The sequence below is a fragment of the Metarhizium robertsii genome (genome assembly GCF_000187425.2).
Source record: "Metarhizium robertsii ARSEF 23 chromosome Unknown MAA_Scf_2, whole genome shotgun sequence".
NCBI classification, from domain to species: Eukaryota; Fungi; Ascomycota; class Sordariomycetes; order Hypocreales; family Clavicipitaceae; genus Metarhizium; species Metarhizium robertsii.
In genome coordinates, this window is record NW_011942160.1 from 4791580 (window position 1) to 4818114 (window position 26535).

Below are 26535 nucleotides of genomic sequence, written 5' to 3' on the forward strand. Positions count from 1 at the left end.
GACGGGTAACTGGAGATTTTTCCAACGACCACGGTGAGAACTAGACTCTTTGGCCGTTAGCTTTGTGATGCTTTGCTGGTTGGCTGTAAGTAAAGACCAAAAACAATCTGGAGATAACTACATATGTACCTACTTGTACCTAGTAAGATCTGGGTCTGGGCCAGGGGAATAATCGACAACATTGAAAGATGGACGTACTCCGTTCAATGGTGAATGCCAACTGGCGAGCAGCGGCAAGTGGGGCATCTCTACAATAATGGAGTACTCCGTAGTCTAGTGGTTGACGGTTACCAGCCGACGCACATGCAGCCTCAGACTGGCGAATGGGGCTCAACGTAACCATTGCACTCCAGACTGCTCCTATCACAGCGTGTCCCCCCGGCGCCTCTCAAACGCCTCTTTTTTGTCTATACCGTCTGGTGTTTCCCGTCTGAATCCAGACCAGCCTAAGCATTCTTCAACTCCTGCCATAGAATGCTTCGGTCTGCGTTCGGCCTCGGCAGATATTTCCCATCGCGGTCTCTCCACAGACCCATCATGACGTCGACAAAGACAGAAGGCATGTCAATACACTTCGGGCCTTTCGAGGTCACAAAACAGGTGCGCGCCACATCACTCGCTGTGAAAACCCCAGAACTATACTCTTACAAAGGGATCCCTGACCGTCCGATGACAAGGTGTTCCTCACAACACCCCATTCGTATGCCCTCGTCAATCTCAAGCCCCTCATCCCAGGCCACATCCTCGTGTGTCCCCTAAAATCGCACCTACGCCTTACAGACCTGTCTCCAACCGAAACGGCAGATCTCTTCGGCACCGTCCAGCTCACGCAGCGAATGCTGGCGCAGAAATATCTGCCGGAACCTGGAAACCTGCTCTCGGGGAGCTTCACCGTCGCTGTGCAAGATGGGCCCGACTCCGGCCAGACTGTCCCCCATTTACACGTCCATGTGATTCCCCGTAGGAAGGGGGACGTGGGCGACAGCCCGGATGCCATTTACGTCAAGATGTCTACTGAGGATGGGAATATCGGTGGTGCCATGTGGGATCGAGAGCGTCGCCCCGCGCCCGCGGGCCGAATGCCGAGAATCGAGGACGCGGATCGTAGCCCCAGGACCCAGGAGCAGATGGAAGCCGAGGCGGACGAGTATAAGACAATTTTGAGAAATCTGGGAATAGCGTGACATTGAGAGGCTGCGGAATAGTAGCGAGGCGCATTCGGTGTGCTAGTTTGCCTAGTAATATTGTGGATCTATTCGAAGGTGTGGTTGCTTCTCTGCCATCTGTCATTTCTTTTCTTTTCTGGTCACAGGCATGGACAATTCTTCATCTAGTACGGAGTACGAGGCTAGCGGAGAAGCGTGAACGCCGAGTCTAAGCATGCGGGTGAACATCAGCATTTGCCACGGCTTTACGGAGCTCGATATAGGCGTTCAACTACCTTTGACAACCTTTGCTGGGGGACCCTTCCGTGCCGTGTCCCAAGTCTCTTCTACGAATACGAATAGTTTAGGGAGCAAAGACGGTGGCGACACGTCCATGCAACGTCCAAGAGAGTGTCCGGATACTAGCTACCGGGCATCATGTAGGTGGGCATTTGCATTCTCCCTGAACATGAAAACAGGATTATGGCGAGACAAAATTGGGAATGACCAATGACGAATTTCTGTCAACGTCCCCAAAGAAGGCTAGATGCAAGCCCAGCGTATTCAATATCGAAGCTGCTGTACAACAAGAGACAACGCCTGTACACTCATCTACAATATAGGTTCGGCAAGGGTAGAGGGAGCCGCCACCCTAGTGAGGTGCTTGCTGGTGACATGCTGGGTTTCGGTGCGTAGTTCGAAGAGCCTCGACCCGAACCAGAGTACATTTGCTGCATGGGCTGACTGCGTCTATTTTTGAATGCAGGATGCTCGTAGATGCTTGGCGAATAAACCACCTGTATCCGGACAAATAGGAAGTGCTGCGTCGCTATGCACCAGCAGCACCAAGGTCACATTGAGTTCTTCCTTTTAGTTTTGAAACAATATTCATTTCTCTGGAAATTTTCAACCTCGCCATCGGGGTAAATAGTGTTACACCATTGTCGGCCGGTCGGTCGGTCGGTCGGTCGGTACATGTGATGTGACAGGATTCTAATCTGCGTTTACGCACCACCAGAGCATGTCGGACAATATTTAGGTCACAATTGGCCGAGAATCGCGGTGCCATCGAGTGCAATCGATTCAAGGCATTCCCTACTTTCGTCTAATGGAATAAACCCAGCATCATGAGCGAGATGAATGGAACTCACGGGTGTGGACTGTAGTCGAGATCTGGGCTCTTCGCAAGAACCAGCAGGATACAAGCTGGCATCCATACGAGGCTGCAAACCACGCTGAAATTAGACAATGCACTCGTAATCCCTTTTTGTAGCTATCTCTTTAGCTACCCAATGGCTAGCGGGGCCTCTTCTGCCATACAATTTTCTTACTTACTAAAGTACCTAGGTAGGTAAGCGAGTCTCCGCGAGCCATTGGGCAGCTCAAGAGATCATGGGACTTTATCATACAGGGCACTCTGCGTCATCTAGCAAAGGCGTCCCCCTACTCGTGTCATATCTCTCTTTTCGTTGTCTCTCCAATTAGAGTTGAAAAAATGCTACAATGTGCCGCGTCTTCCGAATCACATTGGTGCATATGTATACCCAATGTCGGTTTGGAACATTGCAGATTGCAGGATGTCACACATTTGTGATGACTGATATCGACTAACGGAGAGCTGTGTGACGTTGGACGGAGGCTACTCGGGGCCCACCCAGTGCGCTTTATGAAAATATCCGGAACGGGAGCTAGTGCAGCCCCAGCCAGTATATGCTGTTAACTGCATCAAGCATAGAGGTCACATTGCGAAAAGCGGGACTGAAAAGCCACAGCAGACCAGGGTAGACTTGCGATGACGGAGGAGGGGCAAATTATCGAGGCTGGCCCCACCAAATTGTCTTTACTGCTTGGCCTGGGTTCCTGATAAGCAGCGGCTGGCTGAAAAGCCGGCGCCAGGACAGTGGTAACTATTGGATGGACGGACGAGCGCGTATGTACATGATGAAAAGTAGCGGCACCTGGGGCCTCGGCCAGTCCCAGCCCTGGCGACGGTTGAGCCCGTATCGACAGGTTTTGGTACCGTTGCAGACAACCGGAACAAGCATTCAATCTTGTTGAAGCGCTCAACCCCACCGCCGGGACGTGCGTTGCAGAATGCAGGTGATGGGCACGGAATTGACAGGCGCGAAACAATGCTTCCACGTGATCTAAGTCGCTATCACGAGCAGCGACAGTGGCCAGAAAACGGTCAGTAGGAGCAGATCAATGCCCCTCCCGATAAGAGTTGCGGTCTGGCCTCGTGCATCATACGCATCATACAACTCCGTGCTGATCTCAATCATCACTCGGCACCAGTCGTTGGCTTGAGGGGGGCGTGGCGAGCTTGGAAGTGATGCAAGCTTGGGGTTCGAGACTTTTCGTGTTCAACAAGGTCATCAAGACTCGGCTTAATGTTTCATGCAATGCAGATCATGCAAGCCAATATTGGACCATCCAGTCTATCGACAAAGGCGGTGGGCGAAATGGGAAATAAAAGCTCCTTGTCGAGGCGTGGAAATCTCTAGATATCGATATTCTTATACGCGGGCTGTAACCTCGATGTCTGTGTGGCGCAGTCCCACCCTTACTGGGATACCAAACCTCGGCCGATGAACTCGGACAATAACACGAAAGACTAGCCGGGGGACAAAAAAAAGACGAAAAAAACAAACCAGGATGACTGGCTGCGCGCGCCACTTGTCTGGTGCAACAAGGCCGGAGCTGACCTCCGCCGCCAACAATCAAGCGTGGACACAGTCACTGGTTAGTCTTCGGTCTCCGTCGATAGAGATAATGGGGATATCTATCGACAACAAGGGCTGCGGCGGGCCGCTAGACAAAGGACGGAAACGTGTTCAACAATGGTATTCAAATGCGGCAATTCGCGATGCGCCCGCTGAACTCGGCACTTGTCCTGCCAACTCGCAAGACGAAACCGGATATCTGGACTCTTGTGTTGCACGACTGAGACATTGGGGACAAGGTGAAGAGGCGAAACCGGCAAGCAAGACATGTTTCGCCTTTTTACTCCTTCCAGTCTGCATCAGTTCGCACTCATGGCACTGTCCGGCCCCACATGCCACATGCGCTAGAATTTTTGCATGGCATGTTTCTGTTTACATGCATGAACTGGTTGGTTTTTGTCCACCCCTCCCCTCCTTTTAGTTCTATCATGTCTGGTCTGGTTCCTTACTCGGTCCTTCAAGGGGCTCCACCTTGAACGCCGGTTCCTCGCCGACAGCCCGCCTTGAAATACTGACATGCCCACCGCCATCTCCACGACTTTCTCCCTTCCCCTTCATGCCTCATCTTTTCCTCCTCAGCCATCGCAATCTCTGTTGCTTTTGCCACTTTGCGTTCTGCCATTCGAGTGTGCAGAGCGCTAAATTGCAAAGCCCGTCTTTCAACGCCCAAGCTCTTCTCTTGCGTGTTCTAGGACGGTAGAGTATTCGCACCGGTTGACAACTTTTGAACAAACCTCGCCTCGCACGCCACCTCATCTCGATCTGAACAAGCATCAAAACACTGGTCTCTTCCGACGACGTGCCTGTGTCTTGTTGTAAGCTCTCACTGCGCGACAAAATCATGGCCCTAACAAAGCAGGTCAGCACCCGCAATCCAAATGATTTCCCGACTCTGCAGCTCTTTCTCCTAGGTACGTATGCCGAATCTCCGCCTCCCATCGGGTACGAAATTCAAATCTTGCGAGCAACTGCTGACAAGTCGCAGCCGTTGTTCGTCTCGCTGAACCCATTGCACTTACATCCATCTTTCCTTACGCGTGGGCTCTCGTGAAGAAGTTCCAGATTGGAAACGAACAAGATGCATCCTTCTATTCTGGACTCCTCATCTCCTCCTTCTCTCTTGCCGAGGCCCTGATGGGCATGTACTGGGGCGGCTTATCCGATCGCATTGGTCGCAAACCCGTACTGATGATCGGTTGCTTGGGGACCATGTTCAGCATGGTCATGGTAGGGTTCGCCTCCAATATTTGGATTGCTTTACTCGGTAGGGGCATTGGCGGCCTTCTCAACGGCAATATCGGTGTCATTCAAACAATGGTTGGTGAACTCGTTACCAAGCCCGAACACGAACGTAAGTTGATTCCCTCTTTTTTCCCTTGGCAGTGTTTGTTTCCCCTTCAAACACGTACTGACAGGCCACAGCTCGCGCTTTCGCCGTTATGCCCTTTGTCTGGAGCATCGGAACCATCATTGGACCTTGTATCGGCGGCACATTTGCCGATCCTCACGAGTCCTGGCCCAATGCGTTCCCCAGAGGCAGCATGTTCGAACGTTACCCGTATCTTCTCCCCAACCTCCTTTGCGCAGCTCTATTGCTCGTCAGCATTGCTTTGGGATTCGTGCTCCTCGAGGAGACTCACCCGGACATGCAACCCCGCGTGCTGTTACCCGCGGATACCTACATCTCGGAAGAGACTCCGCTGATTGAAACTTCGGATGCCATGAAGCGCCCAGCGGTAGACCTTCGAGCCGAAACGTACGGAACTCTCCGAACTGTCAACGAGGATGACGAGTGTGACAGGGGGCGAGAAGTGTATACACAAGAAAAGTCTGGTTTGACCAAGGTTTGGAATAAGCGTGTTGTTGGGTTCATCATTGCCTTATCCATCTTTACATATCATTCCATGACATACGATCACCTTATGCCAATTTTCTTCGAAGACGATCGTGCCGCCAACAAGAACACCTCCACCCTCTGGGCGATTTTCAGTTCCTCCGGTGGCTTGGGGCTCTCCCTCCGAGATGTGGGAATGATCATGGCTGTTAATGGATGCATTGCACTGTTTGTTCAGGCTGTCATTTTCCCCATCGCGGCAGAGAGAGTCGGTGTGTACAAGCTTTTCCTCCTTGTTACTGTCTTACATCCCGTCGTGTACGCCGTTGTCCCCTTTCTGCTCCTTGTCCCCGAGTCTCTCACCTTCCCCTCCATCTACATCTGCCTTGCAATTCGCAATGTTCTCTCCATCACACTGTACCCTCTCCTCCTCATCCTCATCAAAGAAGCTACACCTACATCCAGTGCGCTGGGCAAGGTCAATGGTTTGGCAGCTAGTGCTGGCGCTGCTTGCCGAATGATTGCGCCTCCCGTTGCAGGATTCCTGTACACTTATGGCAGTAAAATAAACTGCACGGCTCTGGCTTGGTATGGAAGTGTCGTTGTTGCCATTGTTGGCTCTGTGCAGTGCTTCCTGGTCCCTCGGGAGCGGAACCTCGAAATATCTGAAGAGTGTGCTTCGCGACCACCTTGCAATGAATACAATGCTCTAACAGCCGAAGTCTCGGACGAAGAGCAAGAACGAGAATGACAGCCTTTTATCATGAACTGAAATTATTCGTTATTTTTTATTCCCTAATTTTACGCTAGTATGGGATGAACATGCTGTCTTTGAAAAGACACTGTTCTGAACTATTTGCTTATTACTAATTTGGCACTCTGTTCAAAGAGTGACCATCATGTCACAGTTCCACGACGCGCGCACTTCTGAAAGTTGTTCGATGATAGCGGCCAGTCGGGAATATGTTAGAAAGCACAAGTGGGCAAAGAAAAGGTGTTAGAGGTGTCGGAGAATACCCCATGGTAGATAGTTTGGGCATGATGCATATGGACGTTGGGCGTTTGGAGCGCGGTTTTGAGAAATGTATTTACTTTTTTTGGTCTTTTGGACTTTTTTCTCCTCATAATATATGGAGGGAGATAGGTATATAGACGACATGGGGTAGTTGAAAATAAACATGACTAAAAAAAAGCAAAAGTCCGTTCACTCTGGTGTATTCAAAGGGATATACTCCGTACGCAGGAACTACATATAAATGTGGGGCCCTGGCGCAGGGTATGGATGGTGTTCGTGCTGGAAGCCTCAAGGAAACCAAAGGATGCGGAGCCGCATTGGGTGTTGCTGCACAGAAGAGTTTGGTGACTGTATTTACATAATAAAGAGCTTCTTAGACCAGTTTTTATCTGTAACTATTTGGACTATTGTCATGTGTAGCATCACATCAGTGAGGCTGCGTGAAATAATACGCTCGACCACTTGGAGAAATTTTCGCCACAACCGCAACTGGAGCACGAAATCCATCAAGTGAGACGTCGTCTCATTTCAACACTCTCCCACACATTGGTAACATCACGCTTTCTCTGCGACCAGGGGAGTGGTGCCTCTAAATTAATAAAGGCAACTCATTAAACACTCTATCAAGTCTATAATCAGCAAAGGACCCTGCGGTCGTCACCCTCCAAGAATGAAGATTGAAGAGATCGTCGATAGGATGGAAGAAGCCAGCCTCGAAGCAGAGCCCAACACCGAGCAAGCGGCAACACCAGTCCAAGATGTATCTCAACCAACGAAGCCAGAATTACCGCCCGGCATGGCATCCCACCGGAAGCAGACCTTTGACGAAATCATGGCTGACCTGAACAAGTCCCCGCTGTTCATGACCGACATGGAAGAAAACGACGACATTGCGGCCTTGCAGGCGCTCAACTACGAGGGCACGCCGCTTGAGAACGGAACCGACTTCAAGATGCGCGGAAACGAATGCTTCAAGGTACGAGGCTACGTGGACGCGAGGGAGTTCTACACCAAGGGTATACAAATTCTGTCTCTGGAGGAGCGGAAACGAGCCCGCGGCGAAGTCACCAGGAACCCCGAGGGCGTAGAGGACAGCGCCGAGGAAATCGCCGCGCAGAGAGAGGTCCTCGAGGCTCTGTACGTGAACCGCGCGGCGTGCCACCTGGAGCTGGACAACTACAGGAGCTGCTGGACCGACTGCGCAGCCGCGCTGCGTCTCAACCCGCGCAACCTGAAGGCCTGCTACCGAAGCGCCAGGGCCCTCCTGGCAGTCGGCCGCGTCGAGGAGGCCGACGACGTCTGCGCGCGCGGGCTGTCCCTGGACCCGGACAACAGGGGCCTCAAAGAAGTCGCGGGGCGCATCGTCAAACGGGCAGGGGAGCTCGACGCCAAGAACAAGAGGGACGCGGAGAGGAGGGCGCTGCTCAAACGGCGCGAGACGCTCCTCAGGGCGGCCCTCAAGGCGAGGGGCATCCCGACACGGACGACAGCCCAGCCTCCCGAGATGGGTGACACGAAGCTCGAGCTTGTGCCGGACCCAGACGACCCGCGGAGCAGCCTGGCGTTCCCGACTGTGCTGCTGTATCCCGAGCACCTTGAGTCAGACTTCATCAAGGCGTTTAATGAGACGCAAACGCTCGAGGACCACCTGTCGTACGTCTTTCCGCTGCCGTGGGACAAGGAGGGCGTGTATACCGCCGCGGGGGTGACTTGCTACGTGGAGACGATGGGAGGGGGTGTGCTCAAGATGGGGAAGCGGGTGCCGCTGTTGAAGGTGTTGGGCACGGGCAAGGTTGAGGTTGTGGATGAGGTTGTGAGGATATTTGTCCTGCCCAACGACAAGGCCGATGCGTGGGTGAACAAATTCAAGCAGCAGAAGGCCGTGGAGATGGGGAAGGGCGGTGGTTCGTGACGGGCTTTGTGTAGGTGCATGGACTGCTTTGTTTTTGACTACATGGTGTAGTGAAAGATTTTTGGTGGGCTGCGGTTGAAAAGGACGATAGAATGAGGGCATATGTAGTTTTTCTTCTCGAGGTGAAAAAAAGCTTTACCGTTAAGGAGACAAGAGTCAACACCTACGTGCACACGTCCTCTCCAATTCCAACTGCTCACTAGCACTATTTCCTTGTACCATATTTGCGTCAATCTATGATGTTCACCCCGTATTCAACACTGCCGCTTCACTTAGATGGATTTCCTCCTTCCAGGGGTCCAAACGAATGGACCTGCCTGGCTTCTACATCCGTCATCAACCACCCCTTCTCCTGCCCCCGTCACAAACGTATTGGTGGTGCCAGAGGAACCAGCCCCGCGCTCTTCCATACATTTCTGTTCGCTCAGATTGGTGCCCCTTGGGAGTCTGCTCTTCGGTAGTGATGTCCTTGTTGACTGGCTGTGCCTGGGCGTGGAGTCGTAAACACCATCGCAGGACGCATCAGAGCTCAGCTTTCGTCGTTTCCTACTCCTCGTGCTGGTTTCGTAAGATTGAGATGTCGAAGGTATTTGTCTTGACCGTCTAAGGGAAGTAGTTTCTGGGGCCCTTACAGCAGGAAAATACTCGCTGGCATGGCTTGACAATACAACTCCGCTGGTCTGAGCCGGCCGTCTTATCGCGCTGGTCTCCGTCCTTGGCAGCGGGTAGAAGCCTTGGTCGCCCGCTCGAGATTTATCATTCTGCTGTTGCCTTCTTGTGACTGGGTTGAGGTAGGTCTGCGGTCTGCTAATGGGTTCAGTGTTCATTTGGGGGTTTCCTCCTATAGTCGTAGGCCGTGTTGTGCGGACATTCCGCCCTGGAGGTCGCTGTGAGAAGATATAGCTTGTTGCACTCTGCTTGGCAGGTCCTTGCTGAAGCTGTTGCGCTTGCTCCGAAACTTCCTTGATCAATTCCTGATTGATGGCCATACTAGAGAAGTGCGCTGAATCTGGCGATATGCACTCCGATGGAAACCCAGGACCGAACAGCGGAATCAAAGCTGCCGCAAAACCATAGCAAAAAGTGGCACATACAGCTTTGGCACATTTGTATGGCATCCAATACCCTAGGAATATTTCTAGCTATACAATATGCTCAGCACCAAGTTCATACAGGGGACGGCATACCTTGCGCAAACACTGCCCCCCCTGTGATGCTGGGACAAATATCTCTTAGCCCAGGATTCTTGTCCAGCATTTGAGACGGCCTTGTCTATGTCACATTAGACTTGGATAAATTATTGCCTTCGGAGTAGGTACTTACCTTGGGATACCCCATGCATTTGAAGAAGGGGGTCATTCTAACAAGACCTATGTTGTAGTCCCACATGACTGTGAACACGGCAGGATTCCTTGGAATCTGAAAGGTATATTTGAAAGCTAGTTTCTTTTTCATCAGTTACAATCATCGTATGGATGAGACAATCCAAACCTTCGATACATTCTCGGCCAGTCTTCGCGAAGAAGTCCTTTTTGGAGCTGTTGTAAGGAATATGCTCATAGCTCTTCATGATGGATCCAAACTGCGGGATATTGAATGCTGTTAATTCCTGCCTAGTTTTCTCATCGACGCTCTCGAATGGAGGAAAGTTGACTGGTCCTTGTGTGCCTGGTGTTGAAAGCAAAATTTGCTCGGTAGGCGTGATACTGGGTACTCGGTATTGATCACTATTCAGTACTTGGTATCGATGCCAGGAATTAGAGGCCCTTGAAGAGGCGTGAGCTATTTTGTCACCATTTCCGCCGCTTTCTTCGGGTCCAATGGGATTGAGAAGCTCATTGATGCGCAACATGATCAAGGGCGCCAGCTGCTGTCGCTTGTGGCACTATTCTTCATGCGTTGGAGACTCAGCATAATAACCGTGTTGTGGGCGGGTGCTTCGTGGTTCAGATCAACTGTGAATACTTACATTTGTCTGAGCGTTAAGAACATACCGAATGGCGGTAGTATCCAACCAGTTCTTTCGAGGGGCTGAGGAAACGTGTACTCGCTTGGGTGCTTTCGTTTGTCCTTCAGGCGATATCCGTCTGCAGGGAGGCGACGCTGACAGGTTTGTTTGTGAATTACACTTGCCGCTTTATATTTCTCTTCTTCAGGCCTGTGTCCTTGAGCTTGAGGACCGAGATGCCTTACAAGGGAGACGTGCAATGGTGATAATTCATGGTATTGGAGTGGCCCGGATGAGAAGTAGAGATATTCACTAAGCTAAAATCTCTTCTGTCGTGGGAGGATGCGGACCGATGAGCACGGTCATCAAAGTACCATACTATATCGCCTGAAAAGGCGTGTGGCGACACCAGCATTTCTCCATATTCCTTGACGAGATCGATATGTCAACTGGGTTTGCTTTGCCATCTGTCAAACACGAGCGACACCTCAGCAGTTGCAGCCGACTCGGCTCATATCTAATATGAAAGGACCCGCTTACTACCCGGATATTTCCTCAGAAGCGTGATACGGGAGTATTTCAGTCACATCACTGTGTTGTGGATATCTAAATGAGCCCGTCTTGACAGGCTCCCAGATGCCATGCCGACGCGGTGACGGGACTATTGTTGAGCTTCTTGAATGTCCGATGAGATATGCTTGTACGTATAATTCTGGAGCACATGCCAGATGTACTCCAGGTCCCAAGTTCAAATTGGGCGCAGGGCGAACAGACGTGTGCTGTTTGGCATCAGGATAACAACAAGGATCCCATTGCGCTTTTCGGGTGGCTGCACTGTAGCAAAGCCCTAAGCACCCTGACTGTTACAACGCCGCGGGAAGATCTTGTTCAACGAGGCACGATATGTATAATAGCATTAGGACTGCCAGCCAGGTTCTGTGCTGCAGCACCTGCTGACAACACGTGGATGGAACCTAGTCGTGGGATGTTTGCTTTGAAGGGGTGAAGCACAAGAGACATGCTGGACGAAGAGCATCTCTACCCTCACCTGCGTTTGTTCCTTGGGCACTCTGGACCGTTGCGAGATGCGATGGAGCAAACGGAGCTCGACGTCGGGGGGGGCTTGTCGTCTCCAAGTTGCTACCTGCACGCCATGTTGTACTAGAAACCTCACCTGTCCGGAGAAAGGCCGCGTGTAACTTGAATGTTTGCGGTGAAGCTCCATATATCCTAGATGTTTTGGCAGGAAATGTCTCTCATTGATGCATTGCCTTGAGACAATGAGCTGAAAAACGTGCAAAAGGGGCCCGTTCCCAGGGGCTAGAAGCATCAGGTTTCCCGATGGAATATTGCTAGAAGACGTCCAAATGTTCCGGGGGCGTACAGACACATGGCGCAGAGACAGAGCCGAGCGATTTAATTGTAGAAGTAAATCACAAAATAAGCAAGGACGCCCGCCTCGAGGGAGTTGAGCGTTAATTGCAGGAGACTTGCAGGCGTACACTGGGCACATCAACATCTGTCGTCAGGTTTCTGTCGCACATGAAAGGACTCCATATACACTCAATTGGGCGCTGTCTATTCATTGCTCGCAAAAACTGCAACCGGAATCAGCTTTTAGTCTTGCCCGAGCTATACATAACACACTCGCTCACTGGCATGGTGTTTGAGAATCATGGCGTCTCGTCGAACATGACAGCGATGCATTGCACAGCCTCGGTGTGTTCGCGCTTTTGAGGGAGTGTACTTGATGATTCATGCGGGCTGAAGAGACACTGCCAGACACTTCTCATGCCTGTCATAACATACGCTGTACCAGGCAGCTATCGGTCTGATCTGGCGACACAGGAACTGTGAGGTGTCAAATCTCACGTGTCTGTTTGTCTGGTGTTGCACGTTGAGCATTGAACCCATCAAAGTCTCCAGCGGCAAGGATGGCAAGGTGGGTCACAAAAATGGGTCATCAAGTGCCAAGTCTGTGCCTTTGCCTGAGGCAGCAAAACACGGCCCCTGGTTCCTGGAATCCAGGGTCGATGGAGCACACAGTCAGAAGACGCCTTGGTCGGCCACTTGGCCAGGGAGGCGCGTCCAAGACTTTGTCGACGCGAATCAAAATCGGTCTGTCACAACAATAATCATAACAACAACAACAACGACAACGACAACCCCAGCATCGACTTGCAACGGGCCATGTCAACAAAACCCCGCTGACCAGACCAACCTCCAATCTTATCGTGCGAGTCGAGCTACAACTCGCCGATCCACTCGTTCCTGTCCGTGGTGTATAATCTTCATGTTCAATTGTTGTTAGAACTGCTCTGTCGGTTGGCCTTGTAAGAACGGAAATTCGACTCGGCGCAAGTGTGTATTCAAAGTCAACATGGACTCAGATGCCATGTCAGATCCCGCTTTCAGCCTAGGCGAGGAATCTGACGGCTATGTTCCTCAAAAGGTGAGCGTTCAAATCATGCGAATCTGAGAGGGGGAGGGTCTACCCGTTGTACCGGCTGTTCTGTTCGGCTGCCAGCTGCAATGACAATATCCGAAGTGGTCCGCTTGCCTTTTAATCTTTGTCACACTCCGTATAACTCCCTGAACACTTGCAACACCCAATATGAATATATTGGGACCAAACCCGTCACCGGGCCTGTACCCTGGCGCAAAGCCAATTCAGAAATTCACGACCAAATTGCTAACAGCTCCCAATCAGAAGTCAAAGCCCAAGGCGGCGGCAAAACCGGCCGCGAAGGCCACGGGCAAGAAACTTACACAAACTACCTTGAAGACAACAAAAGCACCTGCAAAAAGACCGAAACCGGACAGCGACGATGAGGATTCTCTCGGAGGCAGTTCCTCAGGCTTTTCGCATACCCCGCCGAGTTCCAAGAAGCAGAAGAAGGCGCCGCCGCCAAAGAAATCTGGCGGTGTCCCTCTTGCGGAGGTTGAGAACGATAGTGTGCTCATTGATGTTCCACCAACCAAACCGACATCAAAGTCGTCAAAAACCGCCACTGAGATGTATCAAAAGCTCACACAACTTGAACACATCATCAAGCGACCTGACACGTATATCGGATCTGTCGAGAAGACGGACCAGCAGATGTGGGTGTACAACAAGGAAACATCACAGATGGTGTACAAGAACATAAGCTTTGTCCCAGGTTTCTACAAAATCTTTGATGAAATCATGGTCAACGCGGCCGACAACTCGCAGCGTGAGGGCAGTGGGATGACCTACATGAAAGTCAACATAAATCGAGCAACTGGAGAGATTAATGTTGAAAACAACGGCAAAGGCATCCCAATCGTAATTCATGAAAAGGAGAAGATCTACATCCCCGAAATGATATTCGGACACCTCTTGGCAGGTTCCAATTTCGACGATAATGAGAAAAAGACTGTTGGTGGACGCAACGGTTATGGTGCTAAGCTTTGTAACGTATTCAGCCAGGAATTCACTGTGGAGTGTCAAGATTCTGGTAATGGCAAGAGATATAAACAGACATGGACGGACAACATGCAGAAGATGCAAAAGGCAAAGATCACCTCAAACAAATCTGCAGACTTTGTCCGTATTACCTTCAAACCGGACTACGATCGATTCGGAATGCCAGAGGGCATTGATGATGACCTAGAAGCTCTCCTCTACCGTCGAGTGTACGACATGGCGGGAACAGTCCATGGTGTCAAGGTATACTTGAATGGTGAGCAAATCAAGCTCAAGGATTTCAAAGCGTATTGTGATCTCTACGCAAAGTCTATCGCCGCCGAGAGAACAGCAGAAGAAGGTGGCACTCCCACCTGCACCGTTGACATCGACAAGGACAAGTCCCATCCTCGATGGGAGGTTGCTTTTACAGTGTCTGATGGAACCTTTCAACAAGTATCATTCGTCAACTCTATCGCAACGACCACGGGAGGTACTCACGTCAACTACATTGCTGACCAAATCACGGGGTCGCTCTTAAAGGCGCTTGATAAGAAGAAGAAAGGCCATAGCCTTAAGCAAAGTCATCTTCGAAACCACATTTTTATTTTCATTAACTGCTTTATCGAGAATCCGGCTTTCAACTCTCAGACAAAAGAGCAGATGACAACCAAAGTGAGCCAGTTTGGTAGTAAATGCGTTCTCGGTGACAACTTCCTCAAAGCGATCGCGAAATCAGATGCTATCGAGAACATCATGGATTTTGCTCAAAAGAAAGCTGACAAGATGCTGTCCAAAAGCGATGGAAGCAAGAGAGCAAGAGTTAGCAATGCAAAGCTCGTTGAAGCTAACTTGGCAGGCACCCGGCGCGGCCACGAGTGCACCCTTATTCTCACCGAAGGTGATTCTGCCAAGGGCCTTGCTGTCTCTGGAAGAGCTATTCTTGACCCTGACAAAATTGGTGTTTTCCCCCTTCGAGGCAAACTACTTAATGTCCGAGACGCTTCACTCGATCAAATCACCAAGAACCAAGAAATTCAGAATATCAAGCAATTCTTAGGCTTAAAACACAAACAAGTATACACGGATACAAAGAGTCTTCGTTATGGTCACCTTATGATCATGACTGATCAGGATCATGACGGTAGTCACATTAAGGGCCTCCTTATTAACTTTCTTCAAGTTCAGTTCCCCTCATTACTGAAAATCCCTCAGTTCCTGCAAGAATTTATCACGCCCATTGTCAAGGTCTGGCAAGGACCCGACCCGAAAAAGCCCCAGAGACTTAAATCCTTCTTTACTCAACCACAGTACGACGAATGGAAGGAGTCGCACAAGGCAGAGTTGTCGAGATGGCAGTCCAAGTACTTCAAGGGATTGGGAACAAGTTCCAATGAAGATGCCCAAGTGTACTTCACCAACCTTGATAATCATTTGAAAGAGTTCGAGGTCATGAAGTCGGAAGAAGCTGAACTTTTTGACCTTGTCTTCTCAAAGAAGAAAGCAGATGCTCGAAAAGAATGGCTTGGCAATTTCATCCCGGGCACTTTCTTAGATCACTCTACGAAAGAAATCACTTACACAGACTTTGTTAGCAAGGAACTTATTCTATTCAGCATGGCCGATAACTTGCGTTCAATACCATCCGTAATTGATGGTTTAAAGCCCGGACAACGAAAGGTTCTATACGCGTGTTTTAAACGAAACCTGATCAAGGATAAGAAGGTTGTGGAACTTGCTGGTTATGTCTCTGAGCACACGGCGTACCACCATGGTGAAGCTTCCTTGCAACAGACTATCATTGGTTTGGCGCAGAACTTTGTCGGCTCCAACAATATCAACATCCTGGAACCTAGCGGTAACTTTGGTTCTCGTCTTGCTGGTGGTTCCGATGCTGCCAGTCCCCGTTACACCTTTACGCGATTAGCTCCATTTGCAAAGAAGATCTTTTCTCCGCTGGACGAAGCCTGTTTAAAGCATCAGTATGAAGACGGCAAGCGTATTGAACCCGAGGTTTATTCACCTATTCTGCCCATGGTCCTTGTCAATGGCGCTGACGGTATCGGAACTGGATGGAGCACAACAATCCCAAACTACCATCCAGCAGATATTGTAAAGAACTTAAAGCGCCGTATGGGTCGTTTAGATGAAGATGGTGCTGAGGAGAAGCCTTTCGAGACAATGACTCCCTGGTTTCGAGGTTGGAAGGGCAGTCCCGAAGCAGCTGGTCCTGATAGGTATAAGTTCAACGGTATCGCCTCCCAAAATGACCAGAACCCCAATGAAATAATCATTACGGAATTGCCAATTCGCATGTGGACAGACGACTTCAAAGCAAAGCTTGAAAAAGTTATCAGCGGTAACGATGGTCCTACATGGATCAAGGATTACAAGGAATTCAACGACCACAAGACCGTTCACTTTGAGATTATGGTGGACGAGAAGCACTTGCCCAAGATTCTTGAAGAGGGATTGCTTGAGCGGTTCAAGCTCACTAAGCAAGTTGCTACCTCAAACTTGGTTGCTTTTGATACGAGGGGTCAAATCCGAAAGTATGAAAAAGTTGAGGACATTTTGGAAGAATACTACGTCCACAGACTTCAGATGTACCATGACCGAAAGCAATACTGGCTTCAGGTCTATGACAACGACCTCGAAAAACTGAAAAATCAGTATCGGTTTATCAAGGAAATTATTGATGGGGAGCTGATTGTGGGCAGGAAGAAGAAGGCCGTGCTTGTGTCAGAGCTTCGTGATCGCAAATATAAAGCCTTTCCGCCGGGAGGCCAGAAACAAAAGACAGCGGACGACGAACCGGACGAGTCTGACAATGAAAACGACGACGACGATGACAAGGCCACAGCGGCTGGTGCCCATGACTATGATTATCTCCTCTCGGTCAGTTTACTAAGCGGTACATGTACCGTAAAGTCTATTTGAATATCTCTCTAACCAAAAATCTCACTACTAGATGCCAATTTGGTCGCTTACTCAGGAACGACTTGACAAGCTAAAGGATGCTATCAACAAAAAGAAGGACGATATCGAGGGTCTATCCGCCAAGAGTGAAAAGGATCTTTGGTGTGCAGATCTAGATGACTTCATGACTGAGTGGGACGCTCAAGTTGCTCTCGAGCAAGAACTTCAGACCAAGATCCGCCGTATGGGGCGACGTGAGTCCAAGAAGATTGGTGCAGGTCGCAACCGCAAGGGCAAGGATGACGACGACTACAAGCCGGAAAAGAAATCCAAGGGCAAGGGCAAGGCAGCGGCGGCAAAGGCAGCACCAAAAGTTAAGACCGAGACCAAGAGCGCTCAACGATTCGCTGACATGTTCAGCACAAAGACGAAGAAGGAACCAAAGGATGATGTAGTAGACTTGTCTGATAATTTCTCCGACGATGACTTTGCAGCCCTCAGCAGAAACAAGCCTTCGTCTGCAAGGGTGACAGAGTTGTCCCAATCTGCTTCACAGTCACAAGCTGAAGAACCAGACGTGCCCCGGCCTACCAAGAGGGCAGCCGCTTCTAAAGCGAAGACGTTGTTCGAAGTCTCTTCTGACAGTGAGGTAGAAGATGTTGAAATGATTGGGGATATTGGATCTATGGTAAAGGGCATCGGCAAGGCTGCTGGCGACAAGAGCGGACGACTAAGCTTATATGCCATGAATCGACCAGAATCCAGCCAAGGCAATAGTGGCTCCAGCAGTCTACAGAAACTGAAAACAAAAGCATCCAAGTCCTCGATGGATATTGACAGCCACGATGAGACCAACTACGAGATGCTAGCAAAGTCATCCCCTCACAAGATCAAAGATGAGGAGGATGCAGCTCAAGACTCGGACGATGAGCTGGCAGTAACTGCGGCCGCTTCAACTACTGACACTGGCTTGGCTGCGGTCAAGAAGGCTCGCGCTAAGCCCGCAACTTCCAAGGCCAAGGCCAAACCGGAGGCAAAGCCCAGGGCGAAAGCTGCACCGAAAGCCACGACGCTGTCACCTGCAGCCAAGGCTTATGCGGCTAAGAAGAAAACCATTGGTGTCAAGAAGATTGCCCTAGAGGACTCGGAGGACGAGGTGGATGAGCCCCCATCGCCCGTGTCGAAACCCAAACCCGCAGCTCGTGGCCGGCCTGGCCGGGCTGCCGCGGCCAAACGACCAGTCATTGTGGATGAGGACTCATCGTTGATGCAAGATGAGAGTGACGATCCGTTTGAGATGGATGACGACTGAGTGGATTTGCTTGGAAAAGATCACTTGAAGAACTTTTGATTGGACTAGAAAAGTTGTTACCGAGGGTCAGCGCATGTGCTCGAGGGCCAAGTAGATGTTAGAAAGGCGGACGGACTACGCAGGCCGGTTGGGATAGCCTTGGGGCGTTGGTCGGATACACTGTATTTTGCTACATCTTTCTCTATTTAAAGCTTTGCTGAATTGACGACTTTCTGACGGACAAAATACATGCTGGTTGTGTCCGAGTGCTTCGTGACTGTCTAGCTTCGGTCTGGCAACTGGTGTTTAGATTTAACCACTACAAGGCAGGTCATGGTCTATTGGGTGGTGTGTTATCGATAAGTCTTCGAGGGGTCAACGTGGGGTCAACTACGACAGCTACATTTGATAGCTTCCCATTTCAACTTTGTTATCGATGCATCTATCAACACCCGCCATTTGACGCCATTTCTTCAATAGGAAGCCCTTCCGGGGTCCCCATTACGCAAAATGGAATCAACAGACGAGCCTCAATCCCTCCGCACAGCCTTCGAGGAAGCCGAATCCAAACGACGCCTCCTCGAGTCCTCCCCCGACGCAACATCCCCCACCTATGCCTCTGATCTCAACTCTGTCCTCGCCCTCTACGCCCGCGTGCTCGACAAAATTAGCTCCGTATCCCTCTTCTCACCCAACGAGGGTCTTGAAGACATGGCCACTTCGTCCCTGCCCTACATCCTCGTCAACTTCACCATTGCCGAGCTCGTCCAGCGCACACCCTTTACCGTCCCTGCGCGTCGGAAGCTCGTGCTCCGCGCCGCGAGGGACGCCTACGAGCGGTTCCTCTCTCTCGTTGACGGATACGGGCTCGTTGACGGGCCGTATGCCAAACTCCTAGAGCGGTACAGGGACGATGAGGAGCAATTTGCCGTAGTTTCGAAAACGGGCGACATGGCGAGTAAGCGGGACGCCAAGATTGCCAGCTTCAAGGCCGAGAAGGGACTCCGGGAAAAGCTGGCCCTGCTGAGGAGTGATGGCAGGTATGTCGACAAGGACGAGGAGGCGGCGCGGGAGGTGTATCTCGCGGATGTGGCGTGGAAGATTCACCAGACCTTCCAGGGGCTGGAGGGGCTGAATCGCGAGGCGGAGATGCTGGCCATGGCGCCGGACCCGGACCCGGAGACCTCGGCGCGCCATGCGAAGGAGGAAGCGGACGATGCGAGCGTGAGGCTGGACCAGCCGTTTGGGAGGAGTGGCAGGGCTGGCGGGCCGCTGTTGTCGCGGGAGGGGAGGCCGCTGCAGCCGTTTACGCTGGTCGGGTCGAGGGCCGATCTGGCGAGGGGCGTGTTTCGGCCAGGGCATAATCTGCCCACCATGTCTATTGACGAGTATCTCGCGGAGGAGAAGAGGAGGGGGAATATCCTGGAGGGCGGCACGGATCCGCCAAGGATGGAGGTTGATGAAGATGATATGGATGCGGTGGATAGGGAGACGTATAAGGCCAGGGAGTGGGATGATTTCAAGGACGACAATAGGAGGGGCGCCGGGAATACACTCAACATGGGATAATTTATACGGGAATTTGACTGTTCGTTTGTATTGCAAGGATCGTGCTGTGAATTTGGATTGGGCGTTGCAGGTGGCTAGAGGATTGATTTTATGATGGACTGATCTGCATGGCTTTGGTTTAGATAAAATAATATTTCGTCTTGTTGGATGGCATTATATCTGGACTATACACATTTTCCCATGAACATTCCGAAAAATCCGGACTTTTATCAATTTAAACCAACACTCCGTCCTCTATTCTCCACCTGTCCTCTTCACCATTACAACACTGCCGTCGCTATCACTCTCATAGTCTGATGCAACTGGTGTCTCTTGCATATCCGCTTCAAAGTCATCCACCGCTTCAACAAGCGAATCAACTGCTTCGGCTAACTCTTGGTGACTTGCTGGAAGGGCAAACCTCGCTCCGTCGTAGTCGCTTTCAGCTGTTTGAAACGATTCCGTCTTGATGGATACATCTTCTGCAAGGGCCTCGTCGTCTCTGTACACGATCGACATATCGTCATGGAAATCAATAGTGCCACTGATAGGGGTGCTAGTTACTTCCATGGCAAAAATATCGTCCACCAGGGTGTCGCTAATGCTGGGCGGCGCAGAAGGGATAGTATGCCCTGTGTGGTAAGCAGGTCCGGGGCCATTTGCTCCCATGTCGGTAGAAGGTATGCGTGATTCGAACACACCGCCCGTGCCATCGTTGAGGCCGCCCGCCCAGAGGGGTAGGAATTTCATTTCCTCATGATCAAGTGTCAGCAACAAGTGGCGAGTAATGTTGGCCGGGGGTTCGATTTCATGGCGGATCCAAGAGCGTGTGAGGGGTTGCATGGCCTGTTTGACTTGTTGTTCCATCTCTAGTAATGCCACGATGGGAAGCCTGATTCTGAAAACGGGGCTTGCATTCTTGTCGATTTCCTCATTAACAATGACTTGCCACTCTGGCCTGTCGATCAAATCCGGGTGTTTCGAAACGAGCCACTCTAGAGAAGCTTGGAAATTGTCTAGCAGCGCGGGAATTGACGGTTCTTGGACGTCCCTTTTATCCGGATGTGGATCGGTAAAGAAATTCGCATGGCATCGATCGCTCATTTCATTATATATAAAAGGACACAAGAGCTTTTGCGGTGGATTAAACCGTACCAAGATTTGCCCCAACTCATCAAAGTCCATTGGGTGCACATAAGTGGCACGGTCAATGTCCATACCCATGAGGAATGGGGAGCTGGTACCAAAGGACTCTGCACTCAGACTGTACTTGCGGCCGATAACAAACCTAAGCTGAGTCATGAGACGGTTCAAATGGTCAAGTGCATTGCTGAAATCACTGCTACCGGGGTTTTCACCAGGCTGTTGCGTTGAAAGGAGAGCCTCCAATGATCTCAACTTGCCCCATTCCCCAATAGCCCAACGGTCAAAAAGATCTGGACTTTGAAGCTCTAGATTGGTTCGTGTTACTCTCTCAACCAGAGTTCGAGAAGCATGTTGTATCAGATTGTTCAGTTCGTCACTGCATTCGCCAATGCGTCTTCCAAATATGGTTGTTCTGGCCCGCCTCGGGAGATAGCCGTGATCCGTGGCTGCCTCTTCCAGGGCCATTTCGTTGACAAGGATACGAAAAGCGGTTTGTGTTACTTCTTGAAGCCGGAGATCATATCCGATTTTGAGCGCCTCCTCGGGTAATACTTCAATAAAACGAGCATTGCGATCGTGCAGCATCCACTGGGCTACTTTGTCGCGGACGACTGAAGTGCAGTCGAGGATCTTTGCTACAGCAACCATTGTCCACATGCGAGCAGCAGAATCCATCGATATTTCTCTCCCTTCTAGTAAGATAAGTAAACGTATGATGCCGTTTCTGTGTCTGATGGGACAATAATCAGGAATTTGGCGAAATTCTGGAGTTTCGTATAACTTGTCTTTGTCTTGAGCCTTCATTCTCATCAATGTAAGCGGCGTTGGTGGGAGCAATACACCCGCCCCTAAAGATTTAGGCTTTCTTGTCCCAGTACTGTCATATTTGTCGTCTTCGTCAGAATCAAAGCCTAGGTAGGAGGATGCTTGTCTCTTGCAACAACAAATATCATCATGACCTGCTACAAGCCCAATTTCCGCTCCATGAAAACGATAGGATGTCCACCAGTTCATGATTCCAGGAGTCAGAGATACCTCTGTCATCTGGAATACCAGTTCGTCTCCTTCGGACGGAGGAGTGAGATCGAGCAAGTATTTCACGCCGTCAGGAAGTTTATTGACCAACTTTCGTCGTCTTTGAACACGGAACTGGTAAGAAGGACCAAGCATGGCGGCAAATTTAGTCGACCCCGTGGCCAAGAGTTTCTTAGAATGGACTAGAAATTTCTGAGATTTAAAGACAATGTTATCGCAGTCGGCCAACTTGCGCGTGTCTTTTGGTATATTTGGCAAATCAACGAAGATCAGGGTATCTCCTTGGCAAAGTTCAAACTCAACGGCATGAAGCATATATAAATCCGTATTTCTAGCCGATTCGTAGTCCGCAAAAGCCATGGCATGCTTAGCCAACCTTCTTCCTTCCGGAGGTATATTGAATGTGGTGTCATGAATGCCATGTTCGAGCCCAGGCACATTGGGGTAGGTTTTGACTGGCGGAGGGCAAGGAAATGGTGAGAGCGGGGGGTCGATTGTTTCGATGAAGGAAGATTCTTCTTCAGAAGTTTCAGTTGTATCCTTGGCCATACTGTCTGACCTAGAGTCTATCAACGGCCAAGGAATGGGCGGTGGAGCATTTGCTTGATTAAGTTGTGACATTTTACTGGCCGTGGTGATAATGTTGTAAATGAAACAAGACTCTGAGATGCTCTAGTGATGTTCGGCAAATATGGCGGGCTGTCCGTGAGAGACTTGACTTGCTGCTTCCTACTTGCAGATTTTAAATCTAAATTTCGAATGAAACAGTGATCGGGCGCTTCGGTGTTACAAGGAACGAATCGACGCGGCCTAGTCTTACGCAATGACCCGAGAAGACGTAGGAACGACAAGTCAAGTGCTGCGGAAGCAAGATTATGATGCAAGACAGAAGTCGACCAACGCGTTCGATAAGATTTAAACTGGGTTGAAGGAGACACGCAGTTGACCTACAGCCAGCGGTCAGCAGCACAGCTCAAATGCTGACCGTCCACTGGTGACACACCAACCAAGAAGAGGTCTATGACTGGCTTTGGGTCGTTGCCTAGATATTGCGACCCAAGGCAATTAACCAACAGCTCTAGGGCCGGCATGGGTGCTTGCGGGGTTCATAAATCCGAAATTCTGACGGGACAGCACAGGACTGAAGGCGCGGTATGCTCTTTCACCAGCTCAATCCACCAACAAGGCACCAACTTTAACTTCTTGCCTTGCTCCCGCCCGGCCAGGCTGACGCAATGTAGCAGCGAAGGAACAGCCTGGTCAAGAGCATTAGGCAAGACAGACTAGTAAGCACCGAAGTCGATTGAGTTAGCAATGCATCTAAGTGTTTGCCTAGTCCAGGGAGACTCGTGGTATGGCACCTACTTGTTGCATCTCATGTTGCTTCCCCTATCTGTGGCGTTGTTGGCAAAACAGGGCTTTCCACGCGTGATTGATTGTCACTCGTCGTATGCTTGATCAGGGTGTCCTCTATCTTGAGTTCAACCTCATGAATTTTGTATAACACCAGGGCACCACATTGATTTTTCTGGGTGATTTGTATTCGGCTTTTTCTTGGGTTCGCGGCCGTCATCTTGTAACATCAGGACCTTGTCTGGACAGTTTCTGCGGAAAGAAGACAAGAGGTGGGAAACTGGTGAGACGCTCCTTCCCTGCCTGACTGGTGTTGCACAAAAAATGGGCGTGGCCACGCCACAAGTAATTATCTGTTAATACTCCCTATATCCTGCGACAACTGGATGGCCCACATGTGGACAGGCGACTTGCTATCGACTTTGAGTCCCCGCCACGACGAAGACAGATTTCCAACATGCAACGGAGGGAGAATGGTCTTCTGGCCAAATTAAGACAGAAGGCTATCAAACAGTATTTATTACATGTTGGTGAGCACTTACCGAATACTAAATATTTCCTGCCACAGACTGTGGAATCTAAGAGCTAAATCTCATACATGTTGAATTGAGCTAGCAGGCCTGTTGAGCTACCTGTTATCTCAAACACACAGTTAACATCAATGTCTGTGATTTAGTTTCCTCATTGCACTTCCCCGCGGAGATTCGCATCATCATTGCGCTTGAGACAGCTACCGGACAATACGGTCAATTGCCAGTTATGATGGATATCAATAGTAGCTCCTGCATGCAGGTGCTAAGGACGAGGCAGAGAGGCTTAAGAGAGGCTTAAGGCAGGCTTGGTTGATTTGACGCAGATGGAAAATAGACAACGACATCCTACACAAAACCAGCTAAAGCGTATCGGCGATAGCTTGTAGCAGCAGTTTTTGTACTCCATGGAACCTGGTACATATCCGTACTCTCTCTTCATAGTTATCAATGACTGTATAGTATAGTCATGCCTGGCAACTCAAACTGCACTGTCTAATTTCAGTGTAGCCACCCAGGGGGCCGTCACTCTTAGACCAAAACACTCAAGCTAAAATACATAACGAAAATTAGGATTCTCTTTATCCGTCAGATCCTCCCACGCATGCAACATTCGCCCGTCTCGAGCCTCCTGCACGCCAGCCGCTGCCAACTGATCCCGTTCATGGTTCTGGCGCACAAGGTAAATTCGCAGAGCGATAATCACAACGACCAACAGACTATAGCAGCCAAGGTGAGTAGCAAAAGCGATAAAGTATCGAGGCGCGTTCCACCATAGAAATACTTGAGGCCCTAGGCACAAGCCAGCGTTAGCAAGGGCATTTAACTCTCCAGTACACTGAACAATTAATTAGCTTACCTATTGCGTTTCCCGTAGCCCAGATAATGAAGTTCAAGGCAACCGCAACAGTCTTCTTTGTCTGTCCCGCAATATTTCGCGATAACATGGACAAGGCCAAAGTTTGAGCGGCCCAGAAGGACATGGTGATGTTGTAACAAACAACAAGTCCAATCTTCTGACTTTTCGTGTCCAAGGGAACAGTCATGAGGCAGATGGTTCCAATAAACGATCTGTGTAGGAACAAAAGGGAGGTCAGGAAAAAAACAAGTTTTATTGCTTCTTTCAAACGGGGGTGTCCTTACGGAATGACAAACGCTCCCATCACGTATAGGTTCTGATTCGTCTTCTTCGCCAGCCACGACGAGCCCAGCAGCACAATGATGATGTAAAAGCCCAACACCATGGCCAGCAGCTGCGTCTCCAAAACAGAGAATCCCATACTCTGAATCACGATGCCCTGAAACGCGCCGAGACCAGAAGTCGGCAGCGTTGTGCAAAGTTGAACCAGACAATACCCCCAAACTTGAGGATCCGTCAGGCCCTCCATGAACTGCTCCCTCTTCCACTGTCGGTTCTGCATGCCGGTCTGGTTGTCGCGGACTCTCTCGACCATGAGGTGTTTCTCCTCCTCGGTGAAGCACTTGGCTCGCATGGGCGAATCGGGCATCCACCACATGACGAAGACGCCAAAGAGGACGGAGATGACCCCGTAGATGAGGAACAGCCACTGCCAGGACTTGAGAGGACCGGTCTTGATGAGGCTGAAGCAGTATGCTAGCAGGCCGCCGACGATTTGCTGCGCCCCGTTCATCATGTACCTGACACGGAATGGGAAGCCGCCTTAGCTTGTTGCGCTCGCTTTGTGCCAGGAAGAGGGCTATGAGACGAGGACGTACCAGTAGGTCACCCGAGATGCTTGCTCCTCTCGCCTATACCACATGGCAGAGAGCACAACGAATGTTGGCTGGCAGACGGACTCGAAGAGGCCGAGCAATGTACGCACAGCGACGAGGCCAGCAAAGTTGCTGCAAGCGGCCGTGGACGCCAGCACCGTGCCCCAGGCCATGATGTTGAAGCCCAGGTATTTGGCGATGGGCACCCGGGCAATGATGTAGTTTTGGGGATATTCGACGATTAGGATCGTGAGGAAGACGCAGGTGGTTAACCAGTTGTACTGCAGAACCCCGGGTGCTTAGCAAATTCATGCTGGCAAATCATCCCAGAGGGCAAAAACATACATCTTGTTTGCTCAGGTGCGTATCGTCTCGGATGCCCATGATGGAGGCAAATGACATGGTGCCCTTGTCAATGGCTTGCAGGAAGTACGTCGATATCATGACGGCCAGGATGCGCCGATCTATTTTGCGCCGCAGCTCATGGTTCTTCTCTGGAGTTATTGTAATCCTAGCGTCGGAGATGTACTTGGCGAGCTCTTTGTCAACCCGGCCGTAGTCGGTTTGATCCTTTACAACATGGTCATCGACCAAGGCCGTAGAGACACCGTCTTGGTTTTGAGTCGCTTTTGGGGGCGCCATCTTGTCCCTGCCTTGCCTTGAGAAAGAAGAAAAGAAACCGCTTCAATTAAGTGGCGAGGCGTGGCCTTGGGTTTGTTCAGCTCCACGAGAGAGCGTATTCGAAAAGGGCGGATACCAAAAGACGAGGATGAGACAGACCATCATTTTATCTCGAGATAGATGATAATAGTAGTCACCATCTCCAACGGTCCAACCGGGTTTAATCGAATCCGGGGTCAAGATCAGACGCACTTCCCCACGGGGAGCTGCCATCAACTGACAATGTCAAAGTCAAGAAACAAATCAAGGTCCCATTGGGCTCTGCTCTTTCGCCGTGACATATGCCGAGAACAC

General features: G+C 50.4%; 8 protein-coding genes across 8 annotated transcripts; 5 read left to right on the forward strand and 3 right to left on the reverse strand.

Moving 5' to 3' along the window:
- Nucleotides 1–537: 537 nt before the first annotated feature.
- On the forward strand, nt 538–1184 carry MAA_05053 (uncharacterized protein; the record flags this gene model as incomplete). The annotated part of the gene is made up of 2 exons (XM_007823051.1): nt 538–700; nt 781–1184. 2 exons carry the CDS (start codon nt 538–540, stop codon nt 1182–1184), a joined length of 567 nt encoding a protein of 188 aa, XP_007821242.1.
- A 3525-nt stretch (nt 1185–4709) lies between these two features.
- On the forward strand, nt 4710–6453 carry MAA_05052 (MFS transporter; the record flags this gene model as incomplete). The annotated part of the gene is made up of 3 exons (XM_007823050.1): nt 4710–4779; nt 4854–5219; nt 5291–6453. The coding sequence occupies 3 exons, from the start codon at nt 4710–4712 to the stop codon at nt 6451–6453; spliced, it is 1599 nt and encodes a 532-aa protein (XP_007821241.1).
- A 934-nt stretch (nt 6454–7387) lies between these two features.
- Nucleotides 7388–8629, forward strand: MAA_05051 (Tetratricopeptide repeat-containing; the record flags this gene model as incomplete). Its single annotated transcript, XM_007823049.1, has 1 exon — nt 7388–8629. The coding sequence occupies one exon, from the start codon at nt 7388–7390 to the stop codon at nt 8627–8629; it is 1242 nt and encodes a 413-aa protein (XP_007821240.1).
- Nucleotides 8630–8901: 272 nt separating this feature from the next.
- Nucleotides 8902–10481, reverse strand: MAA_05050 (Transcription regulator HTH, APSES-type DNA-binding domain protein; the record flags this gene model as incomplete). Its single annotated transcript, XM_007823048.2, has 4 exons — nt 8902–9755; nt 9817–9901; nt 9953–10068; nt 10121–10481. 4 exons carry the CDS (start codon nt 10479–10481, stop codon nt 8902–8904), a joined length of 1416 nt encoding a protein of 471 aa, XP_007821239.2.
- A 2476-nt stretch (nt 10482–12957) lies between these two features.
- On the forward strand, nt 12958–18235 carry MAA_05049 (DNA topoisomerase 2; the record flags this gene model as incomplete). Its single annotated transcript, XM_007823047.2, has 3 exons — nt 12958–13029; nt 13288–16902; nt 16976–18235. The coding sequence occupies 3 exons, from the start codon at nt 12958–12960 to the stop codon at nt 18233–18235; spliced, it is 4947 nt and encodes a 1648-aa protein (XP_007821238.2).
- A 489-nt stretch (nt 18236–18724) lies between these two features.
- Nucleotides 18725–19783, forward strand: MAA_05048 (TAP42-like protein; the record flags this gene model as incomplete). The annotated part of the gene is made up of 1 exon (XM_007823046.1): nt 18725–19783. One exon carries the CDS (start codon nt 18725–18727, stop codon nt 19781–19783), a length of 1059 nt encoding a protein of 352 aa, XP_007821237.1.
- A 234-nt stretch (nt 19784–20017) lies between these two features.
- On the reverse strand, nt 20018–22492 carry MAA_05047 (uncharacterized protein; the record flags this gene model as incomplete). Its single annotated transcript, XM_007823045.2, has 1 exon — nt 20018–22492. The coding sequence occupies one exon, from the start codon at nt 22490–22492 to the stop codon at nt 20018–20020; it is 2475 nt and encodes an 824-aa protein (XP_007821236.2).
- Nucleotides 22493–24376: 1884 nt separating this feature from the next.
- Nucleotides 24377–26202, reverse strand: MAA_05046 (general substrate transporter; the record flags this gene model as incomplete). Its single annotated transcript, XM_007823044.2, has 5 exons — nt 24377–24618; nt 24686–24897; nt 24970–25485; nt 25564–25841; nt 25906–26202. 5 exons carry the CDS (start codon nt 26200–26202, stop codon nt 24377–24379), a joined length of 1545 nt encoding a protein of 514 aa, XP_007821235.2.
- Between the last annotated feature and the right edge of the window lie 333 nt (nt 26203–26535).